We start from the raw sequence: 19,505 nt of genomic DNA, 5'->3' as shown, positions 1-19,505 counted from the left end.
TCCATGTGTCATGGGTGTAGCCCTAGAAAAGACAAAAAAAAAAAAAAAAAAAAAGGAAGAAAGAGCAATGAACTTGGAATTAAAAGAAAAAATTCAAATTCTGATGTATATCAAATGAAGAAAGAGATTTTAGTAATGATTTTTAAAGAAAAATTGTATGAATGTTATATGAAATACATAAATATAATAAATTCAACTACAGTAATTACAATAATTTCTATAAAGCAAAAATGTTATATATAGATAGAATATATTACATATGATATATATATAACTGGTCAGTGAACGGGTCAGTTTATTCTGTTTACCGTATAAACGTTAGATGCTAAAAAGTAAATAAAAGCAAACATAATTTAATATAAGTATACTGCATTCCTTATGTAGTGGCAGTAATTGTATAAGACTTTTGGCTGTAAAATAACAAGATTGATCTATGGGACACTTTCCAATACTTTAGTGTTGGCCCTTTAGCAGGAGATAGATTTAAACTTGTTAAAAAATAATTTCCATATTAGAACCCTGGCTTCTTTTCCTATTAAAAAATGTGAGTTAGTTTGAAATTCAAAATGTATAGTTATTCTCATCAGGCCTCTTTCAATATCTATAATGCTGCCCTTGCCAGAACTTTCAATTGCTTCTCTCTTCCCTCTAAGGCAAAACAGTCAATTATGGAACAGAATATCACAAGAGTTTCCAAAGTATATTTATTTAGCTATGGAGAAATATGGATCATATTATAAAATTGCTATTTTAGGTAATAAGTGCTCTCAGATTGCATGTGTGCATGTTTGGTCTGTGTATGGATTAAGTTGAAGGATTATCACATAAAGTCATGAGGCTATTTCTTTTGGTAAGTGAGGAAACCTGCAAAATGATCAGAATATATGGCAAGTGATGACTATGCAAAGGAAAAATAAAATAATATGGTATATTTAAAATCTTTTAATTTCAGTTTAGTTATATAATAGCTATTCATGGTTATAGACTTTTAAGTTATGACTAGACATTTTCAAATATTTTTTAACATATAAAATTATATTCAAGGGTTGCTGCAAAATATTTTTTATACACTAATGTATTCAAAGTTCCAGTAACGATTTAAAAGTTAATGCTCTTAATATTGAGATTATTGAAAACTTGGATAACTATGTTCTCATAACTTCATATCACAACAAACTCTAAACATTCAATTATTAATAAAAATTATCAATATCATAAATCATACTTTAAAAATACCTGAAAATTAAAAATAAAAAAATAAAAATTTAAAAATAATTTGTTGTATAGCAGCTGTTTACAATGTTGTGAATCAACCACACTTTAATTTTAAAAAAATAAACAATTTTAAAAATTCAAAAATTAAAAAATTCATATGCCTATAATCTGCTATGTTCCTAAGGCAAAAAGAAGTAAAGTAGGTGATCATTTTTTTAAAGACTATCTCTTTAATCAAAGACTACGTTTAGCCCCATGATGGATAAACCCCCATCAGGATAAAGAAAATATATCACTACTTTGGTGTTTACGAGAAATTATACCATTCTTCTTGCTGGCTACTCAGGTACTCTTATAAACTGTCAAAATGCTATGGCACAGATATAGGGGAACTTTATCAAAAATAGTAAACCCTGTTCCCAAAGAACACAAACTATAAATATTTTTATTGATATAACTCGGTCTACGTACATTCGGTTATACAATCCAGTGTGCTCTCTCTGTTCTCAAGAGGCTGAGGTTCACATCGTTTTTTAAAATGGTACTGATGTTTCATATGTATAAGCTGTAATATCATCAACATAACTGCCACTCCACATACTCTCTCTTTTGGTCCTCTCCAAACTCTGTGGCCTTGGTAGAATATGAATCACCACCATTATTTAAAATAAGAGAAAAGAATTCAAACGGTTTCACCAAAAAAAGAAAAAAAAAAAAAAAGGAAATATGTGAGATGATGAATGTGTTGATTAACTTGAATCCTTTCATCATGCATACATGTATATGCCCATCAAACCATCATGCTAAACACTTTAAACAGCTTTTTATATTTATATATTACATTGTATTTGTCAAATATGCCTCAAAAAAGCTGAATAAAATTATTTATTATTCCTTCCATTATGCCTTCCCTCTTCTTCCTCCTTCATTTAGTAATCATTCATGTACCTGACACCTGTAACAGGTGCTGTGAAATGTGTAAAAGAGAACCTCTAGAGAATTACTAGATCTATGGCCTGCTCCTCTTTACTGACATAAAGCACCTGAAATGTAGGACTGAAGGCCATGGCTAGTCAACAGATGGACTGTGCAGTCTCAAACAAAAGGGACATGACTTTAATAAAGATGAAGATTAAAGCAGAACTCCTACACCATGCTAGATATGACGGCTGACAAAATGGTACGCAGATTACAAATCTCACTCTGTAAAGTTTGTGTGCATAGGCATCCATCTGCTAAATGTACAGATGAAACAGATATGTTTCATTGATAGGCTAAATAAAGCTAAATTAAGTTTGACATATCATTTAGTTCATGGAAAAGTCTCTACACAACTTAAGGAAATGGGTCAGCACTACAGTATCTATTCATTTTTACAGGCCAGCTTTCAAAATAACCATTTTCTTTGCTAGCGTGTTTTCTTTAATTTAGGATATGGTCTTTGTCAATTAGGAAGGCACTTAAGATGCACTATCACACCTTACTGAACAAATTTATTTAAAATGATATTATCTGCTATTTGTCTTATTTTATATTGCCAGATTCCACTGAGTGCTAATAAGTGCTTGCCATTGAAGAGGCCTGCATTTAACATCTGTCACCAGCATCCACAACTGCCCCTACGGGGAACTGTCAGGGAGATGGTTATTCTCCTTTGTAACACCCTGAATCTGTTTCACATCATTTACATACAGATAGTTACAGGCATTCATCATTTCATTATGCTGACGACTTCACTATTCTGATGTATAATGTCTCTTTAATGAGCCTCAAAAAATACAATATTCCTTGATTTATGACTGCTTAACTGAAAAATTATACAAATTGACTAGAAAAAAATCCTCATAATGTATTTTCATTTTTCCTCCACATTACACTTATATTTAACAGTGACTCATGAGTTAAGATCATGACTCCTGACAAAAGAAAGGATCAGAATTTGACTCACTATCTTTTAGGACCACTGAGGTTTATGTGCATATTTAAGGCTTCCTTGTAAAACTGTGCTGACACTAAAAAAGAGCAAATTAAAATCGATCACTTTTCCCCCCTAAAATTGTGTACTAGACAACCTCTTTCAATATCACCATAACTTTGATAAAGTTTCTTAAATTGTAGGGAAAGTTACGACTAAATATTAAATTTCCCTTTTGTAAGTAAATATTAAGATCCTTGATGCCAGAGAGAACTCTATTAAGAAACAAAGTAGACAAGAAAGGAAAAAAAAAAAAAATAAATTGAATTGGGAACAGAAGCTTGGAAAGAGGTAGAAGTGCTTTCTTTCACTGCTTGTTAACTCATAGGTTCCTCTTGGGATGGCAGCTCCAAGAAGGTGTCACTAGCCTTGTTTCCAAGTCTTAAAAGTTATGCCACTGAAGGTGATGAAAAGTGTTCTATTTATTAATTAAAAATCATTTCCCAAAAGAAACTGATTGTGCCCCAAACAGGCCACAGTTCCACAGAAGTATAAATTATTCATGCATGCCAGCTTTTGTAGAAAAAATAGGAAGCCTTTGAGTATAGGGTAAATCATATTAGAATGAACACTATATACAATTATGAATAAAGACAGATCTTGAATCTCAGAAGCGCTCATAAGTCAGCATGAGTAAGGTAGACAGAAATAGCACAACATTTAGGAACTGGTACCCTTAGATTTAATATTAGCCTCTCAAGTTTAGATTCCGTTCAATATATGTGAGACTATCTGTAGCTTTCAAGTCCTGAAAGAACAGAAAACCAGGCTAAATTAACCCAGAATCATTGGAAAAAGAGTGGTTCAAGTTAAAATGAAAAAGCACAGAACTGTTCTCATGTCAAATAAGTGATAGGATTACCCATAGAAATCCTCATAAAAGACATATAGCATACCTACACGTACTCTGTAAGAAAATGTCCATTTATAAAATATATACAAGGAAATTAGTTCAATTCCATTTACATTACTTTTTTTTATTCCCTAGCTTGATTAGCCCTTTTCAGGCTCATGATACATTACTTTTGGTCATATCTAAATATGGGATTCACCCACAGAGAAGCAATAATAAGCAAGGTTGAAGGAAAAAAATGCAATTTTTTGAGTATTCTTAAATAGAAAAATTCAAAAACATCCATATCAATTTAGCATCGTTCACCAAAAGGGTTTATATCTTCCTTGGTAACTACATGGAAGGGAGTGTGATGGTTTTCCTATTCTTTGAATATCAGAGCTGTTTTAGGAAAGTTTTCTGTCATAGCTTAAAAGGCTATATTAAATTATTAATTCCTGTGCTGAAGAAATAATACTCATTACGTTTGACATTTGAATTGTTTAAGACTGTCACCTCGCCTACAAAAAACAAGATGTAACACACACTGTATATATAAAGCATTCCCAAACAGATGTATATAGTTTTAAGACAAAAGAGATCTTATTTCCAAACAATCTCTGAATTGATCAGGTGTTTATTTCTTAATTTTAGGACAAATGGAGTCCTGACTTTTTTTAAAAAGGGATAACTATTCACGTCATTGAAATGATAAGGTATTATCCTCTTCATTATTTCAAACTTACTTCAAAAATATCAAGCATTTTCCCTTTATTCTAGTCTCAGATTATGTGCTCATCTGTAATCTCTTCATCTATGAGGCCAACAATTTACCCAAAATAAAAATAATAACCAACTTGCTCGGCTTTCTCACTGTAAGCCATTTCCCCACACATTGTAACATCCCATCTTCACCCCAAACCCTCACAGATCAGTGTTATTTCTACCCACATTTTAATGAGGAGGACACTGAAACTCTGAGAGAGTAATTGGTATCTCCAAAGTCAGAGAGCCCTGGACGAAGCGGTACTGCTGGCCCAGAGGCCAAGGCCAGCCCCATCTCAACCTGAGATCACTGTGCCAATTTTGCTTTCATTTTATCCCCTCTTCCAGAGATCTTCAATTTCTTTCTCTCCTTCCTGGTACTTTCTAAGCTTCTTATCACTCTCATTAAAAAGAAGAAGAAAAAGCATCCAACTTTTTAATCTTCTTATCCAAGGGATCAAAAACCATAAGAAAGCCTACCTTAATTCCATTGTCTCCTTCCCTTCTCATCCAACCGGATTCTCCTCTGTCCCTGACTGTTCTTGTCTCAATCCTGGGAATCTAGTGTTGGTCTTGCCTCCCTACTCATCCTGCCCTCCCCAAACAGCTCAACCTGTGACCTATTAGGGGGCAATTCCCAGGGAAGTTGACCTTTGACCTTGATTGGTCACTCTTTAACAGTGAGCTCAATGTCACCACTTCTTTCTCTTTAAAATTCCCTTGAAACTGACTTTGGTCCTAAGGACAGGACCTGACCCTGGTCCTGGCCTTAGCTGCCTCACCTTGGTGTTCTCGGCTCTCTGTTCTCCCACTGAATACCCACACTCCCCAGGGCACCATTTCTATCCCAGTTGGTGATTCAGATATTTAATTGTCTGCAAACTACCTCCAGCTGCTGAACAGGCCCATCCTCAAGCTCCCCAAAGCACAACATATCTTCTTCATAACCCTCTCCCTATATTACTACCTCAGTGTAAGGCATCCTTCTCATCAAATGAATGCAAAAAACCATATGGCACTTGTTCTTGTTTTTCCTCCCTGGAGCTCTCGTTCACCAACACCCACTAGGAAATAACATGTTAGGACCCGATCCTGCTGCTTCCATGTATTCTCTGTCTCTATCCAACCCTTACCTATATTCTCAGTGTCTCTTCTACTGATCACTGCCTGATTTATTCTCCCTTAATCACGTCCCACAGGAACCTAGTGTCTCAGTTTCACTTCTCCCTTCACACTTTATGCCCATCTCTAGCTTTCAGGTATTTTCAAGTAGAAGTGACATGCAGGAGTTTCAGTATGTGGCCTCTGAACCCAGCTTTACCACTTACCAGCAATCATGTTACCTCACCTCTCTTCACCTTACTGTCCTCATGAACACAAAATTAAAAAAAAAAAATAGTAGGAAACCATAGAATAGCTGTGAGGATAAAGCAGAGCATTTTGGGCACGTCTGGCATATCTCGGGCATGCTGCAGTAACAGTGGTTTAATACTCTTATAAAGAAACGTCTTCCTCTCTGGATCCCCCAGTGGACTGCATTTCTTAATGATGGGCATTTAGCTGAATATCACTAGCATTCACACCAAGCACACAGCCAGGGCCTCCATGCATCGAAATTGACTCAACCAGCCCATGAGACACAGTGTTGAAAATAAAAGAATGATTTAATTGGATTTTACTCCTTTATTTTTATTTTATTCTTTTAATTTATTTATTTTTGCTTTTTAGGGCTGCACATGAGGGATACGGAAGTTCCCAGGCTAGGAGTCAAATCAGAGTTGCAGCTACAGGCCTATGTCACAGCCACAGCAACTCAGGATCGTAGCCTTGTCTGTGACCTATGCCACAGCTCCTGGCAACACCAGATCCTTAACCCACTGAGGGAGGCCAGGGATCAAAGCCTCATTCTCACAGATACTAGTTGGCCTGAGCCACAGTGGGAACTCTAAGGTTTTACTCCTTAATTTAAGCCCAAATTGAGTTCAGAAGCCAGGTATAAATAAAGTAAGCAAGTAAGATGAAGATGATAATGGATGAGGAGTTTCTCTCCAGACAAAAACCCTGTGTGTGATTGTTCAGGCTTTATCCCAGAGTTTGCCCGGTAGGTTTCAATGGAGAAAGCCTCATGCCCACCCCTGACTAGGGCTCAGCCAGTGCACTGCAGTCTCTGGAGGACATTTCAGGCTCCCCTGAACAGCCTTGCTCCAACTCAGAACTTTATTCCTAACCATTGGCCATTCTGAGCCCTCTTTTCCTGGAGTCTTTGGCAGAAGCAGAGCTTTATCTAAATCAGTTTCTTGCTTATATGATCATAGCAGGTGATTAAAGACTTGACTATTACTTTCATTCTGGCTTATTGTCTTAACTGACAGCTCAGACACCTGCCAGCTCTGCACTCTCCAGCTCAGACCTTGACAACTAAGGAAAAGATGGATGATGGAAGGAGACTGCAAAGAGAAAACATCCTGGAAAAAAAGACTTTATTCCTCCTACCTTATAGGGTGACATCATCTTTTGAGTAGGTCCTTGATGCAGAACTATGATATTCTTAGATGAGAAGGCACCTCAGAATTTGCAATACAATTTATTCATGAATATATGGTGGACTGAAGGCAACATTAGGGAAAGAGACAGGGCTATACTGACACCTTGTTTGAAAACTTGTAGAAAACTTTCATAGTGCTATCTATTGTAGTGGGTTGAGTTTGGAAATACACAAGTTCCAGAAACATCTTTGTTCCCTTTTTGGAGTTTAGTGCTGTGATGTGACTAAATCATACACGATGGTGATACTCCAAACCCAAGTGGTTGGAAAAAGAAATTAGTACAACCTGAGAGCAGAAATATTCATGTGTTTTGGTCACACAAGCATGAAACATCAACTTCTTCAAGTTTCTAGATGAGATTATTTCAGAGCAAAGGCTAAAGATTTAAGACTGTCCCTCTTCCTCCATCACCATAGGCTTAAAAAAGTCTATATTTAGAGAGTGAGAGACTATATCTATTGGCCAATAGATTTTAGCATTTTGTTTTAAATCCGTTTTGGTGTTTAGCTGAGCCCATGACATGTGTAAATTCCCAGGCCAGGGATTGAACCTTCAGCTGTGACCTGAGCCACAGCTGTGGCAATGCCAGATCTTTAACCTGCTGTGCCACAAGAGAACCCTTAAATCAGTTTTAATTGGAGACTTCGAAGAACAAGGGGGCACAAATAGAGACAAAAGGAAGCCAACCCCAAGTTCTCGAACTGCATGAATTCTTCAGTGAGGAGGAGTGAGAATGCACACATTTCCAGAAGGAGCATCTGCAGCCTGGGAAGTACTGGTGGGGCTGCAGTAAGGTAGGACTACGATTGTTTCCACTTATAGTAAAGGACACTGTCTGATGCTGAGAAGTGATGAAGATCTCAGAAACCTCATACAGCACTTTCTACTAAATTGTACTTAGTGGTTACTCTGTGAGCCTCATTTCAGAATCCAAAACAAAGTTGAAATAAAAGCCAGGAAAGCAAGGAATTCATCTTTGAACATAGGTTATCTCTGAGGCTCATCTTTGTGTTTTAGTTTTCTTCCATGTTCTCTTTCCAGTTCAATTGCTTGGTATTCCTCAGTTTTCTCTGGCTATGTGTCAAATGTTATCCTTTCAAATTTTCTTTAAGAAAGAAATATATAAATACTGCAGGCATGAAGTTAAAACTTGTTCCTTAATGGTTGAAACACACTTTGTAGATCTGCCAAATAAAGCTCCTAAGTGCAGACCTTCTAGAATAAGAGCCAAAATCTTAAAAAAAGAAAAAAGAAAAAAAAATCAATGGAAGCATCTCCAAGTATGAGTAGACCATTTTCTTTAGACCTTAAACAGTATGGAAGATCTCGGTAAGAACTTTTGTAAAAGTTAGCTATTGTTTATCCCTCACTGTGTTGTTTTCTTAAATTGAAATCTTTCCTAAATTCATAGTTTTTTTTCTTTTAATTATGCATATGGAATGCTACAAATATATTTTAACTTTAGACTCAAGGATAAAAGTATCCCTGGCAGCACATTGGGTTAAGGATCTGGCATTGTTAGTGCTTTGGCTTGGGTCACTGCTGTGGCATGGGTTTGATCCTTGGCCCGGGCACTTCCACATGCCGAGGGCATGGCCAAAACATAAAATTAAAAAAAAAAAAAAATAAGGCTAATATTTTTTAAAAGGATTAAAGTAACTGATTCAATTAATGTGATTTATAACCTCGTGGTCTATTGTTCATTTTTTCAACATCAAGTCTAGGCATTTACAAATTTTTACCTTAAGGTAAAGATTTTCTTTTTTAGAAAAACTACCTAAAGTATAGCAAGATTCATCTGCCCTACAGTTAGAATAGACTAATGTCCAGGAAATGTTCAATACCTGTACTTAAAGAAAATAAACAAACAAAAACAACTGCTTTCATTAAGCAAACATCACAATGAAATATCTTATATATTAATACCACTAGAGGGCTTAACGCATTTTGCCTAATAAGAATTTCTTACATAAGGTTTTCTTCTTGGTATAAGTGAACTTCTATATATTCCTCCTTATAATCAAGGTTATTAAAAAATGGTTACAAGACATAAAGTGATTAGATCAAAGGAAATTTCATAGATTGAACACTACGCTAAGTTATTTAAATGTGTTAAATTTTAAGTTAAGTGTGTTAACGTTAGGTGTGTTAACTTTATGGATTCAAATATCACTTATTCTCAAATGACACAAATTATTTATGCCAATCTGTATTTTACAACATGGTTCTGATAAATGTCCTTAGCCATTTTCAAGGAAGGTTAATAGTTTTAAAGCATCTCACAAGTCTCTTTTAGTCACAAGTCACCAACAATATAAACTAAAAATAATCTGCCTTCATTCAAGATAGTCCTTCTATTTCATAGGAATATTTATTTTGTGAAAATTTGTCTATGATTATAATTCATAAAAATTATATTACAAAAGATATATTTAAAATGACTGTCTCTGAATTCTTTCTAAAGAATGAAGGACAAGTCACGCATTTAATAAGTTTGATTTTTGTCTTGAGTGGTAATTTATCTTTAAGTCAATCTCATTATTCAGTCATATCATGAATACATCTTTTTACGAGATAATAAGAGAATACAAGTTGTAAGACTTAGCCAAATAGAACAAGTCAGACTTATTCTAAAACTTTTACTTACCTATTTAAAATGTGAATTAGTCTCACTGCCCCAAGTCTTAGATGTGAGTGCAACAATACTACAAATAAAATGCTCAAATGCTGAAGTAGAAAATATTACATTATATGCAATAAATTACCTCTGTAAATATGGGAAAAAATCTAATAAAATATAAATTGTTCCATTCATAATGACTTTCTCAAACTGTATGTTCAGTTTAGGGGGGAAAATGTTAGATGTCATAGGATATTTTAAAAAATCTTTCATTATCTGAATAATTTTTCCAGTTAATAACACAATTTGAAACTTAAGGCATATTTGATTATATCTTGGATAGAACATTCAAAATATATAGTCATCTGTAGCACATAGGCCCAAAAAGTCAGAAGATGAGTTCTAAGTAGCAACTGCAATAGCTAAACATGATTTCAAAACCTAAGGACACACTAGTTGTCTGGAGGTCTTACTGTTAAATACAATCTCCCTGAATTTCCCCCAGAGGTTATGTATTTATGTATAATTCACAGGACCATCAAAGACATTGCCACCTAAGAGATTTAACCAACCCCTTTTATTCCACCAGCAAAAAGACTATCATTTCAACCTCTTTACCAATCATAATAGCACTTACCATGAATTTTAGCAGTGCTGTGAAATATTATGTGGAAAATGTTATTTCTTCCCTGACATGACCGAATCAAGCTCTTGAGTCAATTTACAAGGTTTTGACAAGAGATTTTTAGTTTGCTGTGTTCTTTATAAGAGATTTGTATGATTAAGCTGCAGATACTGTGAGCAAAGAGCTTTCGATAACTTAATTTGATGAAGATTAAGCATTCTAATAATTTAAATTGGTGCCATAATCACTAATGGTTCAACAGATTTACAAACATTACCAAAATTTAAGGAGCCTGACCCATAGAAGTGTTTCTCATTCTGTATTTTTCTAACCTATATCTCATATGGTATTGATTATTCTTGCTAAGATTATCATTCTTGCCAGCATAGCTTTTTAAATATTTTACTTTCTCATCAGAAAATTATCATACTACTAAATATATTCTGGCAAGCATTATCATGACTTAGTAAAATATTATCACACTGTATCTCACTTTACTTTTTTTTTTTACCAAATATTTATTCTATAGTTAAGTTCTTCTATATCCAACATGAATTTTTCTTTCCAAGTTACTGTTCTCTTGTCACTGGTGTTTCAGTTGTTTGCAGTATTCTGACTATTACTTGTCCTACGCTATATATGCTACTCTTAAATTTTGGTAAAGTGTACCCCATATGACATTATTGAGACCAAAAAAAATAACTTTCTAATTTCATTAGAAATTACTTACAGTAATACACCTCTAGTACCGATCTTAATGCTTCATCCAGAATAAGCACCACACGAGAAGAATATCCAGAGGTTATTTTTATCTCCTTTCTCTAATTTACATGATCACTGCATTCAAATCTGAAAAATAAAAAATGTAAAATGTCTTACTATTAAATACAATGGCCCAATTTATACATAATTTGTAAAACAATAAGAAAATGATAGACAATTTTCCTGAATTTAATAGGTTTCTGAATACTAAATGACTACATCATGAAGAATTTTTAAAATATAATTTTATATGATGCAAAAATCATTGGGTTCAGCAAACTCATATTAAAATGTGCATTAAGCCATGCCCAATATTACTGCTTTTACTTGCCCAGTCATATAAGAAGTGAATCTCTACAATTTTATCCTTCTATATCCAATTAAGTTATGCATATTCATATATGTTTAACAAAAAGAATACATATTCAAATGTTGTGAGAGATTTGTTAAAGGAATTATACAAATATAAAGGATCCCATTTTTACAATGAGCTGATTCTGGATAAAAAACACCTGGGGAAATCTTCAGAATCAGGGCTCTCCAATCTGAAAAGACCTTCTTTGTTGAAGAGAGGTTGCCCACAGCCTCACTATTATTTGGAATCAAACCAACCAACATTAATGGAAAAAACTTCCAATGGAAAGGCTCTTAAATGCTATGGGTCTGTTTAAATCTGTTTTAACGGCAATAAACTTAATATCTAATAATAAAAACTACAATGTTTCAAGATAAAGTTGCTTTAGTTATTAAACAACAACAAAAACAAAGCTATTTTAAGTAAAATGCATTAACACCCTCACTACAACTCCTAAAGTTATAATTTTGTGGATTCATTGTATGTGATCCCTCAAGATTGTCACAGAGAATAATAGCAGCAGAAGTAACTCAATGGGAACTTTGTAATCAAACTCACTGTAAGGGGAGGCCACAGAACTTGATAAAACATTTGCCTCTCCAAAAAAAAAAAAATCTCTAACTCTGAATGCAATCACTAATGCCAGTTAACAGTAGTTGTAACTATTGGTAAATCCACTTCCTGTCTAACTGGTTAGTATATCCAGTCTGATTTTTAATGTCTATTTTGCCTCTGGTACATGATTTTTTTTTTTCTTCCTGCTTGTGTAAGTGGTAATCCTTGCTATTCAGGAATTTCAAAGGATAAGTTTATACATTGATAATAATTCTGCATAAAATTTCAAGGTAAAGAATGAATCAGAGATTCCCATAATTTTATTCAGTAGAATTTTCAATTTTATCCTCAAATTTCCTTTGTATATGTTTGTTCATTTCTTTATGAACTCCTATAATGTATGTGGTAGTTCTCTTTAACTTCGTTTTCAAGTTTCTCATATCCTTTCTAGTAACTTTTATATTTATTTTTATCCTACTTTGATTTTTGATGAATATTTCAAAAGTTATTTCATGAGGTCCCAGACAATGATTACAACTGTAAAATATCCATCTCTGTTAACTTCTGTTTCATTTTAGAAATTTTTGTACATTTCTTCTTTCAGTATTTTCCTCTAGAGTCTGATTGTTTGATCTTCATTTCCTTCTGTTGTATCATAATTTCTTTTTGAAACTTGAATTTCTTCATTATGTGCTAACATTTCAGAGGTAATATTTCCCTTTAACTTTTATGAGACTATGATTTGTTAGAACTCTTTTTTATATCATCTTGCATCACTGAAGATAGATATTTTTCATCTCCTGTTCCCTCATGTGCCTTACTTACTCTTATTTGTGTTGTGGGTGTGAGGTTTCTATGTGTAGATAGGATGATGTTCCCTTTTTCACTTATTGAATGGGCCCATGTGTGTGTGTGTGTGTGCGTGTGTGTGTGTGTGTGTGTGTGTGTGTGCATGTGTGCACGTATGCAAGAGTCTGTAATCGCCATTAAGTGTCTTTGACTCAAACATTCCTGCAAAAATGTTATTGGTTTTGCTTATTGAGCCTATCTTCTCCTTGTTTTTGTTCTGTTTTTCACCTATGCAATCAGTATCATGCAGAGTAAATCCCTTTAAGTCATAGAGTCACTCAAGAAATATGTGTTGAATTACTGAACAAATGAAGATTTTCTGCATTGGTCTAATAATGATGACCACTGATTCCTCCCTTACTAGGTTTAATAAACTTTGTCCAATACAGGTAATCAGGTAGTTTGTATGGAAATTCTTCTTGCTTAATGACTGAGGACCTATGTGTTAGCTTTCAGGGTCTAGTGTTTCTGTTTCTATAAAGTTTGGTGTTCTTCATTAGCTACAAAATTTGCAAATTCCAGATAAGTGAACCTGTTGATATTTAAGTTGAATCTGCTCAAGGATTCATTGTCAGGATCACTGGAAAACAAAGACAATGCTATTAGAAATATTAATGAGGGCTGGGGGAAAAAGATACCATTTCCCCAAATTTGGCAAAATTAAAATTCATCGCCGACCAATTTTGAAAGAGTTTTTTATCCTGATAACTCAATACTACTTGAAAGTGATTATAATAGTTTTGTAAACCTAAAGTAGGAGACTGGTAGCAATATTTTCTCCCATAGAGGAGCATCATGTAAAATCACACTATTTTTTTTTCAACATCTGACAGCACTTTTCTCATCAAAATAATATCCTTATAATCTACTGGTGACCTGCTGGAGAAAACAGAATTACAAGCTTGGAACCAAACATAAAAAGGTTGTGGAAAGGGAGCTAGTGATTTTTCCATTCAACTTTCCTTTCCTAACCATGCCTCCTTTCATTCTCACCCATGACTTATGTGCTCTTTCTTTCAACTTGTGGGAAACAATCAATGAAACTCAGGTCCATTTTGCTCTTTGCAAGGACTTTCATCCTCAGCATCTTCCTCTGTTCTTGATGGACATCCTGCTGCCCCACAAGGACAGGGCATTAGAACTCAAGTGCCTCCTGAATTCCTCTGCCTCCTCTAACCAAAAGGGCTCTTAAAATTCCAAGTGTTGAGAAAGAATAAGGCCCTCACTAATATGTGAACTTCACACATATTCCATAGTTAGTTTTTTTCTATGACTAAAAATAAATAAATAAATAAATAAAGTAAAATAAACCCCAAACAAAGACAAAAACCCAGCAGGCTCTGAAGGAGATTATTATAAATCAAACCTCTAACCTCAAAACTCTCTCATGTATCCTTTGATGCTTTCTGCATTACTTAACAAGGTTTTTAGGCAGAGCTTCCGTGCCTGCCCACTTGCATCTCTCACAAGCGTTCTATCTTAATAAATCTATTTCTTGCCTAGCACTTTGTCTCTCGCTGAATTCCTTCTGCACAGAGACTTGAAGAACTTGAACCTCAGTGAGTCCAGACACAGGGTGAGTGATTCTAATTTAAAACTGTGGGTTTAATCCCAGTCTGGGTTTAGGCCAGGTGTGGGTCTCGGCATGTGGGTTCATGTCCCAATCTGTGTTCTGGCTAGGTTCAGGCCGTTAGTACTGTCAGTTTCAGATGGTGGACCATGAAGGGACAGTGATAAGGCAAGAAAATGTTGAGAGTTAGGTCTTGGTCCTAGAACAGTAGCTCTAGGCAGCTCCAGAACAGAACTCCTAATTCCACACTCTTCTCCTTGATTCTGAGGGTTTTTTCCTGCTCTATTCCTTTCTTTCTCCTATTAACCCACTTTATATTGCCCCAGCCCTTATGGGTGCTAACGCTTTACTCCCAGCTTGCAGTCAGACCAACTCCTACCCTTCATGGACACTGTTGGGAACACCTTCCGCCAGCAATTTCTCAGTCACTACTAGCTGGTTGGGAAATTACCTTGGAAGGGATAATACCTAAAATAGTAAGTGCAAATCTTGACCAAATTGTGCAGGTATATTTTGAATTTGGACAACAAGGGAGTTAGAGGCATCACCTCAGGGTTGGGTCTGAAATGGGTCAGGCTGCATCAGTCTCAACCGGAACCCCTCTGGACAATGAGGCCCCAGAGGCCTCATTTAAGGGATGTGTAGCTCGGAGGGATAATACTGATATAAACACAGGAGACATTTAATTGACCAAGTTTATGAGGCCATCTGAAGGACAGCCCCTCCTCAAGGAGGTGCTATGGCCCAGGTGGAAGCCACCATGTCAGCAGAAGCTGTGGGAGCCCCTCCTCAAGGAGGTGCTATGGCCCAGGTGGAAGCCACCATGTCAGCAGAAGCTGTGTATTGCCCCAGGGGAGAACAGAGCTAGGGATGGAAAGAGGCTTCCTTCATATTCAGGAACCTCTTCTTTGTACCCTGTGTTAGCCAAGGGGCCCATCCTTAGCCCAGATAGAACTCACAGTAGTTTAAATTACCAACCAACTGCCCCTACAATTTTGCCTCTGAGAGAAGTTCCTGATGGATATCAGGGAACAATTAGAATCCATGAGCCTTTCTCAATGTCTAATCTAAGTGTGGCAGAGAACAAGTTGGGAAGTTTTTCCGAGGATCCTGAATGCTTTACAAAGGGGTTTACCTGACTGGTGAGATCTTTCTATCTCAGCTGGGTGGATTTACAGATCCCACTCTCCTGCTGCTGCACCTCTGAGAAAAAGCAGACTGTAATACTGGCAGCCAGAGCCCATGCAGATCAACTGGCAGCCTGGGCCCGACAGGGCCATTCAGTGCACTGGGTGGGGAATGATGCTATTCCTGAGGAAGATCCACAATGGAACTACTAGGTGAATTCTATTGATAGAGATAGATGGGATCATATGATTAACTGTTTAATAGAGGTTATGAAGAAACTGTAAAACCTGTAAACTATGAAAAGGTGAGAGAGGTCCAACAGAGATAGGATGAAAAGCCTTCAGTGTCTTCCAAGGGAGACTAGTGGAGGCTTTTAGGAAGTATACAAACATGGATCCCTCCTCCCCTGAGGGACAGGCCCTTTGGGCCATGCATTTCATAGCCCAGTCTGCCCATAACATCAGACACAAACTTCAGAAAGCAACTGCTGGTCCTCAGACTCCAGTGAACAATTTGCTCCAAATGGCTTATTTGGTTTTCAATAATAGGGATATGGCTGAAAAGGCTGAATGCACCCAGAGAAATATGCAAAAGGCTCAAATGATTGCAGTGGCTTTGTCTGCTCAGAGACCACCAATGGGGAGCCTGGCTTTTCCAGGCCAATCTGGCCCTGCCAGATCACTAGGCCCACAGGTAGCCAGACAGGACCAATGTACCTTGTGTGGACAAAAGGGGCACTGGAGAAAAGATTGCAATCGATGTGCCTTCTGCAAGTAGCCAAGGCATTGGAAGAGAGAATGCCCCAGATGCTAGAGAGCGACAGGGGCCTCTCAGCCATTGATGGCTTTGCAATCAAAAGATCCAGGGGGCATGAGGCCAAAAGCAGGTCTGCCTAAAGATACTATCTACATAAAAAATGCCGAGCCTTGGGTGGTCATTGATGTGGCAAGCCACTTAACAGAATTTCTTATAGATACTGGAGCAACCTTCTGGGTTTTAATCCAAAGGATTGGAAACCTTAGTAATCATAAAGAGTATGTAATGGGGCTGTCAGGGAAGAGGCAAGGGTGCACTTTCCTGGAGCCCCTTTTGTGCAACATCAATGGCCAGCTGATTTTACATTACTTTCTCTTTGTGCCTGATTGCCCTATCCCTTTAATAGGAAGAGATTTATTAACTAAGTTAGGGGTCACTCTGTTTCTGGGGGAGCAAGGGACCTATCCTCATCACCAAATGGTTCTAACAGAAAACAGAGAGGAACCCATTGAATCTGAAGCTGAGGTAGAAGCCTTAGTGGGCTGTGGAATATGGAATATGGAGATACCAGGCTTGGCCAAAGATACCCAGTTGAGACCTAGGCAGTAATATCCCTGCAAAAAGCGCTACCCCTTAAAATCAGAGGCAGAGAAGAATACTGTTAAGACCCTAACTCATTTATGGAGAGAGGGTTCTCCAAAGGTGAGGTGCCACCCATGGACCAGGAAACCATGGGAGTCAGTTGAGGGACCCAAAGAAGACAAAGGTGCACCTGGTCCCCAAGGTTTCCAACCCCCCCCCTCCCCCCACCGCCCAGTAAGCCTAGAGCCACAGGTCCCATGGGTCCCTGTGGTTCCCCTGACCCTCTTGGTAGGAATAGTAAAGTTGGAAAGCCCAGTAGTCCTGGTGAAAAGGAAGCTTCTGATAAGATGGGCCCCCATGGCGAGACAAATAACACTGGATCCCCTGGCCCTGCTGGTGCTTATGGAAATGATGATGCTACAGGTGATGCTAGACCCCCTAGTCTCAGGGTTCCTGATGGTCCTTCTGGCTTCCCTGGTGCTCTTGGTACTAAAGGTGAGGTTAATCCCTGGGGAGCCGCTCTGGACCTTGGGCACCAGCAGACCCCTGGTCCCAGGGGCAACAGAAGTGAACCTGGTGCTCCTGGCAAACAAAGGAGAGCCCCACTGTTATTCCAGACTCCCCTGGCTCTGCTGGAGAAGGCAAGTGAGGAGACCAAGGAGAATCCAGACCTGCTGGCCTGCCTGGATTCCCCTGCCAAGTGTTGTAGACTGGGTGCTGCCGGACAGCCTGGCAAAGCTGGAGAGCAAAGTGTTCCCAGAACCCCTGGCACTGTTGGTCCTGCTGGCAAAGATGGAAAAGCTGGAGGTCAGCGATCCCCTGTACTTACTAGCCCCACTCCAGGCAAACCCAGTGAACAGGGTGTTCCTGAAGACCCCAGTGCTCCGGGCCCCTCTGGAGCAAGAGGTGAGAGAGGTTTCCTCAGCAAACGTGGTGAGCCTGATCCCTCTGGCCCTGCTGGCTTCACTGGCCCCCCTGGTGCTGATGGCCAACCTGGTGCTAAAGGTGATGCTGGTACCCCTGGCCCCACTGGTACTACTGGTGCTCTTGGACCCAAAGGTGCTCACAGAAGTGCTGGTCCTTCTGGTGCTACTGGTTTCACTGTATATGCTATTTAATCTCTAAGGTGGCTAGGAAAATAACCAGAGTGACACTGGCTTATAACCCTCCCAACGGAAAAGGGACACTAAGCCAGGTGTTTTGGTTCTTTCCTAGGCAGGCCCATGCCCTACCTCAGCAGGAAGTAGTTACTGAACCATCCTTACCCAATATGCCCTTTAAGCATAAAGGGGTAAAACACCTGGAGGGGGGAATGATAGGGATGGAGTAGGCACAGGTAGTTGTAGAAGTCCCCATAAAGGACCATATTTAAAGAGGGAAACTTAGGGGACAATGGGAGATCACTGTAAATTAATAAATTGCTCAAGAAAACCATTAGCACAAGGTAGGCTTGCTTCATTAGTAGAGCCTTGAGAATTGCCTCAGGTCATTGGGTGGGGGATGGGATTAGGCCTGCATTCATATTCAGACCAAGGGCAGAAGTTTGAGGACCACTCTTCTATGGATTTGAAAACACACCTCAGGGAATATGGAGGAGGAAAGGAAGAGTTACTACTACCAGAAAGAAAGAGGTGGGCTTTTCCAACCCAATCCCCACTCCTCTTGGATGATAAAACTGTAGCCCACCAGAGCCTCCTTGCCAGCTCACTTGCATCTCTCACAAGTGTTCTATCTTAGTAAGTCTATTTCTTGCCTATCCAAAAAAAAGGTTTTTAGCACAAATAACCATTGAGAGGGTTACTGGAAAGGATTAGCTGCACTTTGTCACCAGGCATGTATTGCCAGTCCTTTCCCATCTGATTCATTCAAACAAATCATTTAAAAAGGACTTGACTCAATTGGCCAACATTTAATATTACTTGTTAGTTGTTATTTAATTTCAATATTTATTTATGGACCCATAAGGATAAGTATGTCTTTAATGGGCCCCAGTGATATTTTTCCATGTTAAATTTTCTAAAACAAGTATTCAGACATTATTAATAAATCTGTACTTTGTGGGAAAATAAAATCTGATATTTTTCAGATAATATTTATTTATTTATTTATTTATTTATTTATTTTGGTCTTTTGTCTTTTTAGGGCTGCATCTGTGGCATATGGAAGTTCCCACGCTAGGAGTCTAATCAGAGCTGTAGCCACCGGCCTAAGCCAGAGCCACAGCAACACCAGATCCGAGCCATGTCTGCAACCTACACCACAGCTCATGGCAACACCGGACCCTTAATCCACTGAGCAAGGCCAGGGATCAAACCCACAACCTCATGGTTCCTAGTGGATTCATTAACCACTGAGCTATGATGGGAACTC

At 37.7% G+C, this 19,505-nt stretch overlaps 2 protein-coding genes across 16 annotated transcripts in view; one reads left to right on the top strand and one right to left on the bottom strand.

Annotated features, from left to right (window-relative positions):
* TENM3 (teneurin transmembrane protein 3) overlaps positions 1 to 19,505 on the bottom strand; it is a 2,581,468-nt gene that overhangs the window by 2,476,255 nt on the left and 85,708 nt on the right. For all 15 annotated transcript variants that reach the window (XM_085000902.1, XM_021076354.2, XM_085000908.1 and 12 more), the window contains exon 2: positions 11,309 to 11,427. The gene's annotated coding sequence lies outside the window, so the exon portion shown is untranslated. The remainder of the gene's footprint in view (positions 1 to 11,308; positions 11,428 to 19,505) is intronic.
* Positions 11,088 to 19,002, top strand: LOC146395856 (uncharacterized). The gene is made up of 2 exons (XM_085000946.1): positions 11,088 to 15,417; positions 15,481 to 19,002. The coding sequence occupies exon 2, from the start codon at positions 17,493 to 17,495 to the stop codon at positions 18,258 to 18,260; it is 768 nt and encodes a 255-aa protein (XP_084857072.1). The 5' UTR covers positions 11,088 to 15,417; positions 15,481 to 17,492; the 3' UTR covers positions 18,261 to 19,002.

The sequence above is a fragment of the Sus scrofa genome, chromosome 15, assembly GCF_054392235.1.
Source record: "Sus scrofa isolate SSC_HxYL_T2T_F1_AM1 chromosome 15, Sscrofa_HxYL_maternal_Yorkshire_Landrace_v2.0, whole genome shotgun sequence".
NCBI lineage: Eukaryota > Metazoa > Chordata > Mammalia > Artiodactyla > Suidae > Sus > Sus scrofa.
Note: the sequence above shows the minus strand (reverse complement) of the source record. Positions and strands in the feature narration are given on the sequence as shown.

Bases quoted from the DNA above. Each gene is read 5' to 3' on its own strand.
- LOC146395856 (XM_085000946.1), top strand. From the start codon at position 17,493: ATGGCGAGACAAATAACACTGGATCCCCTGGCCCTGCTGGTGCTTATG.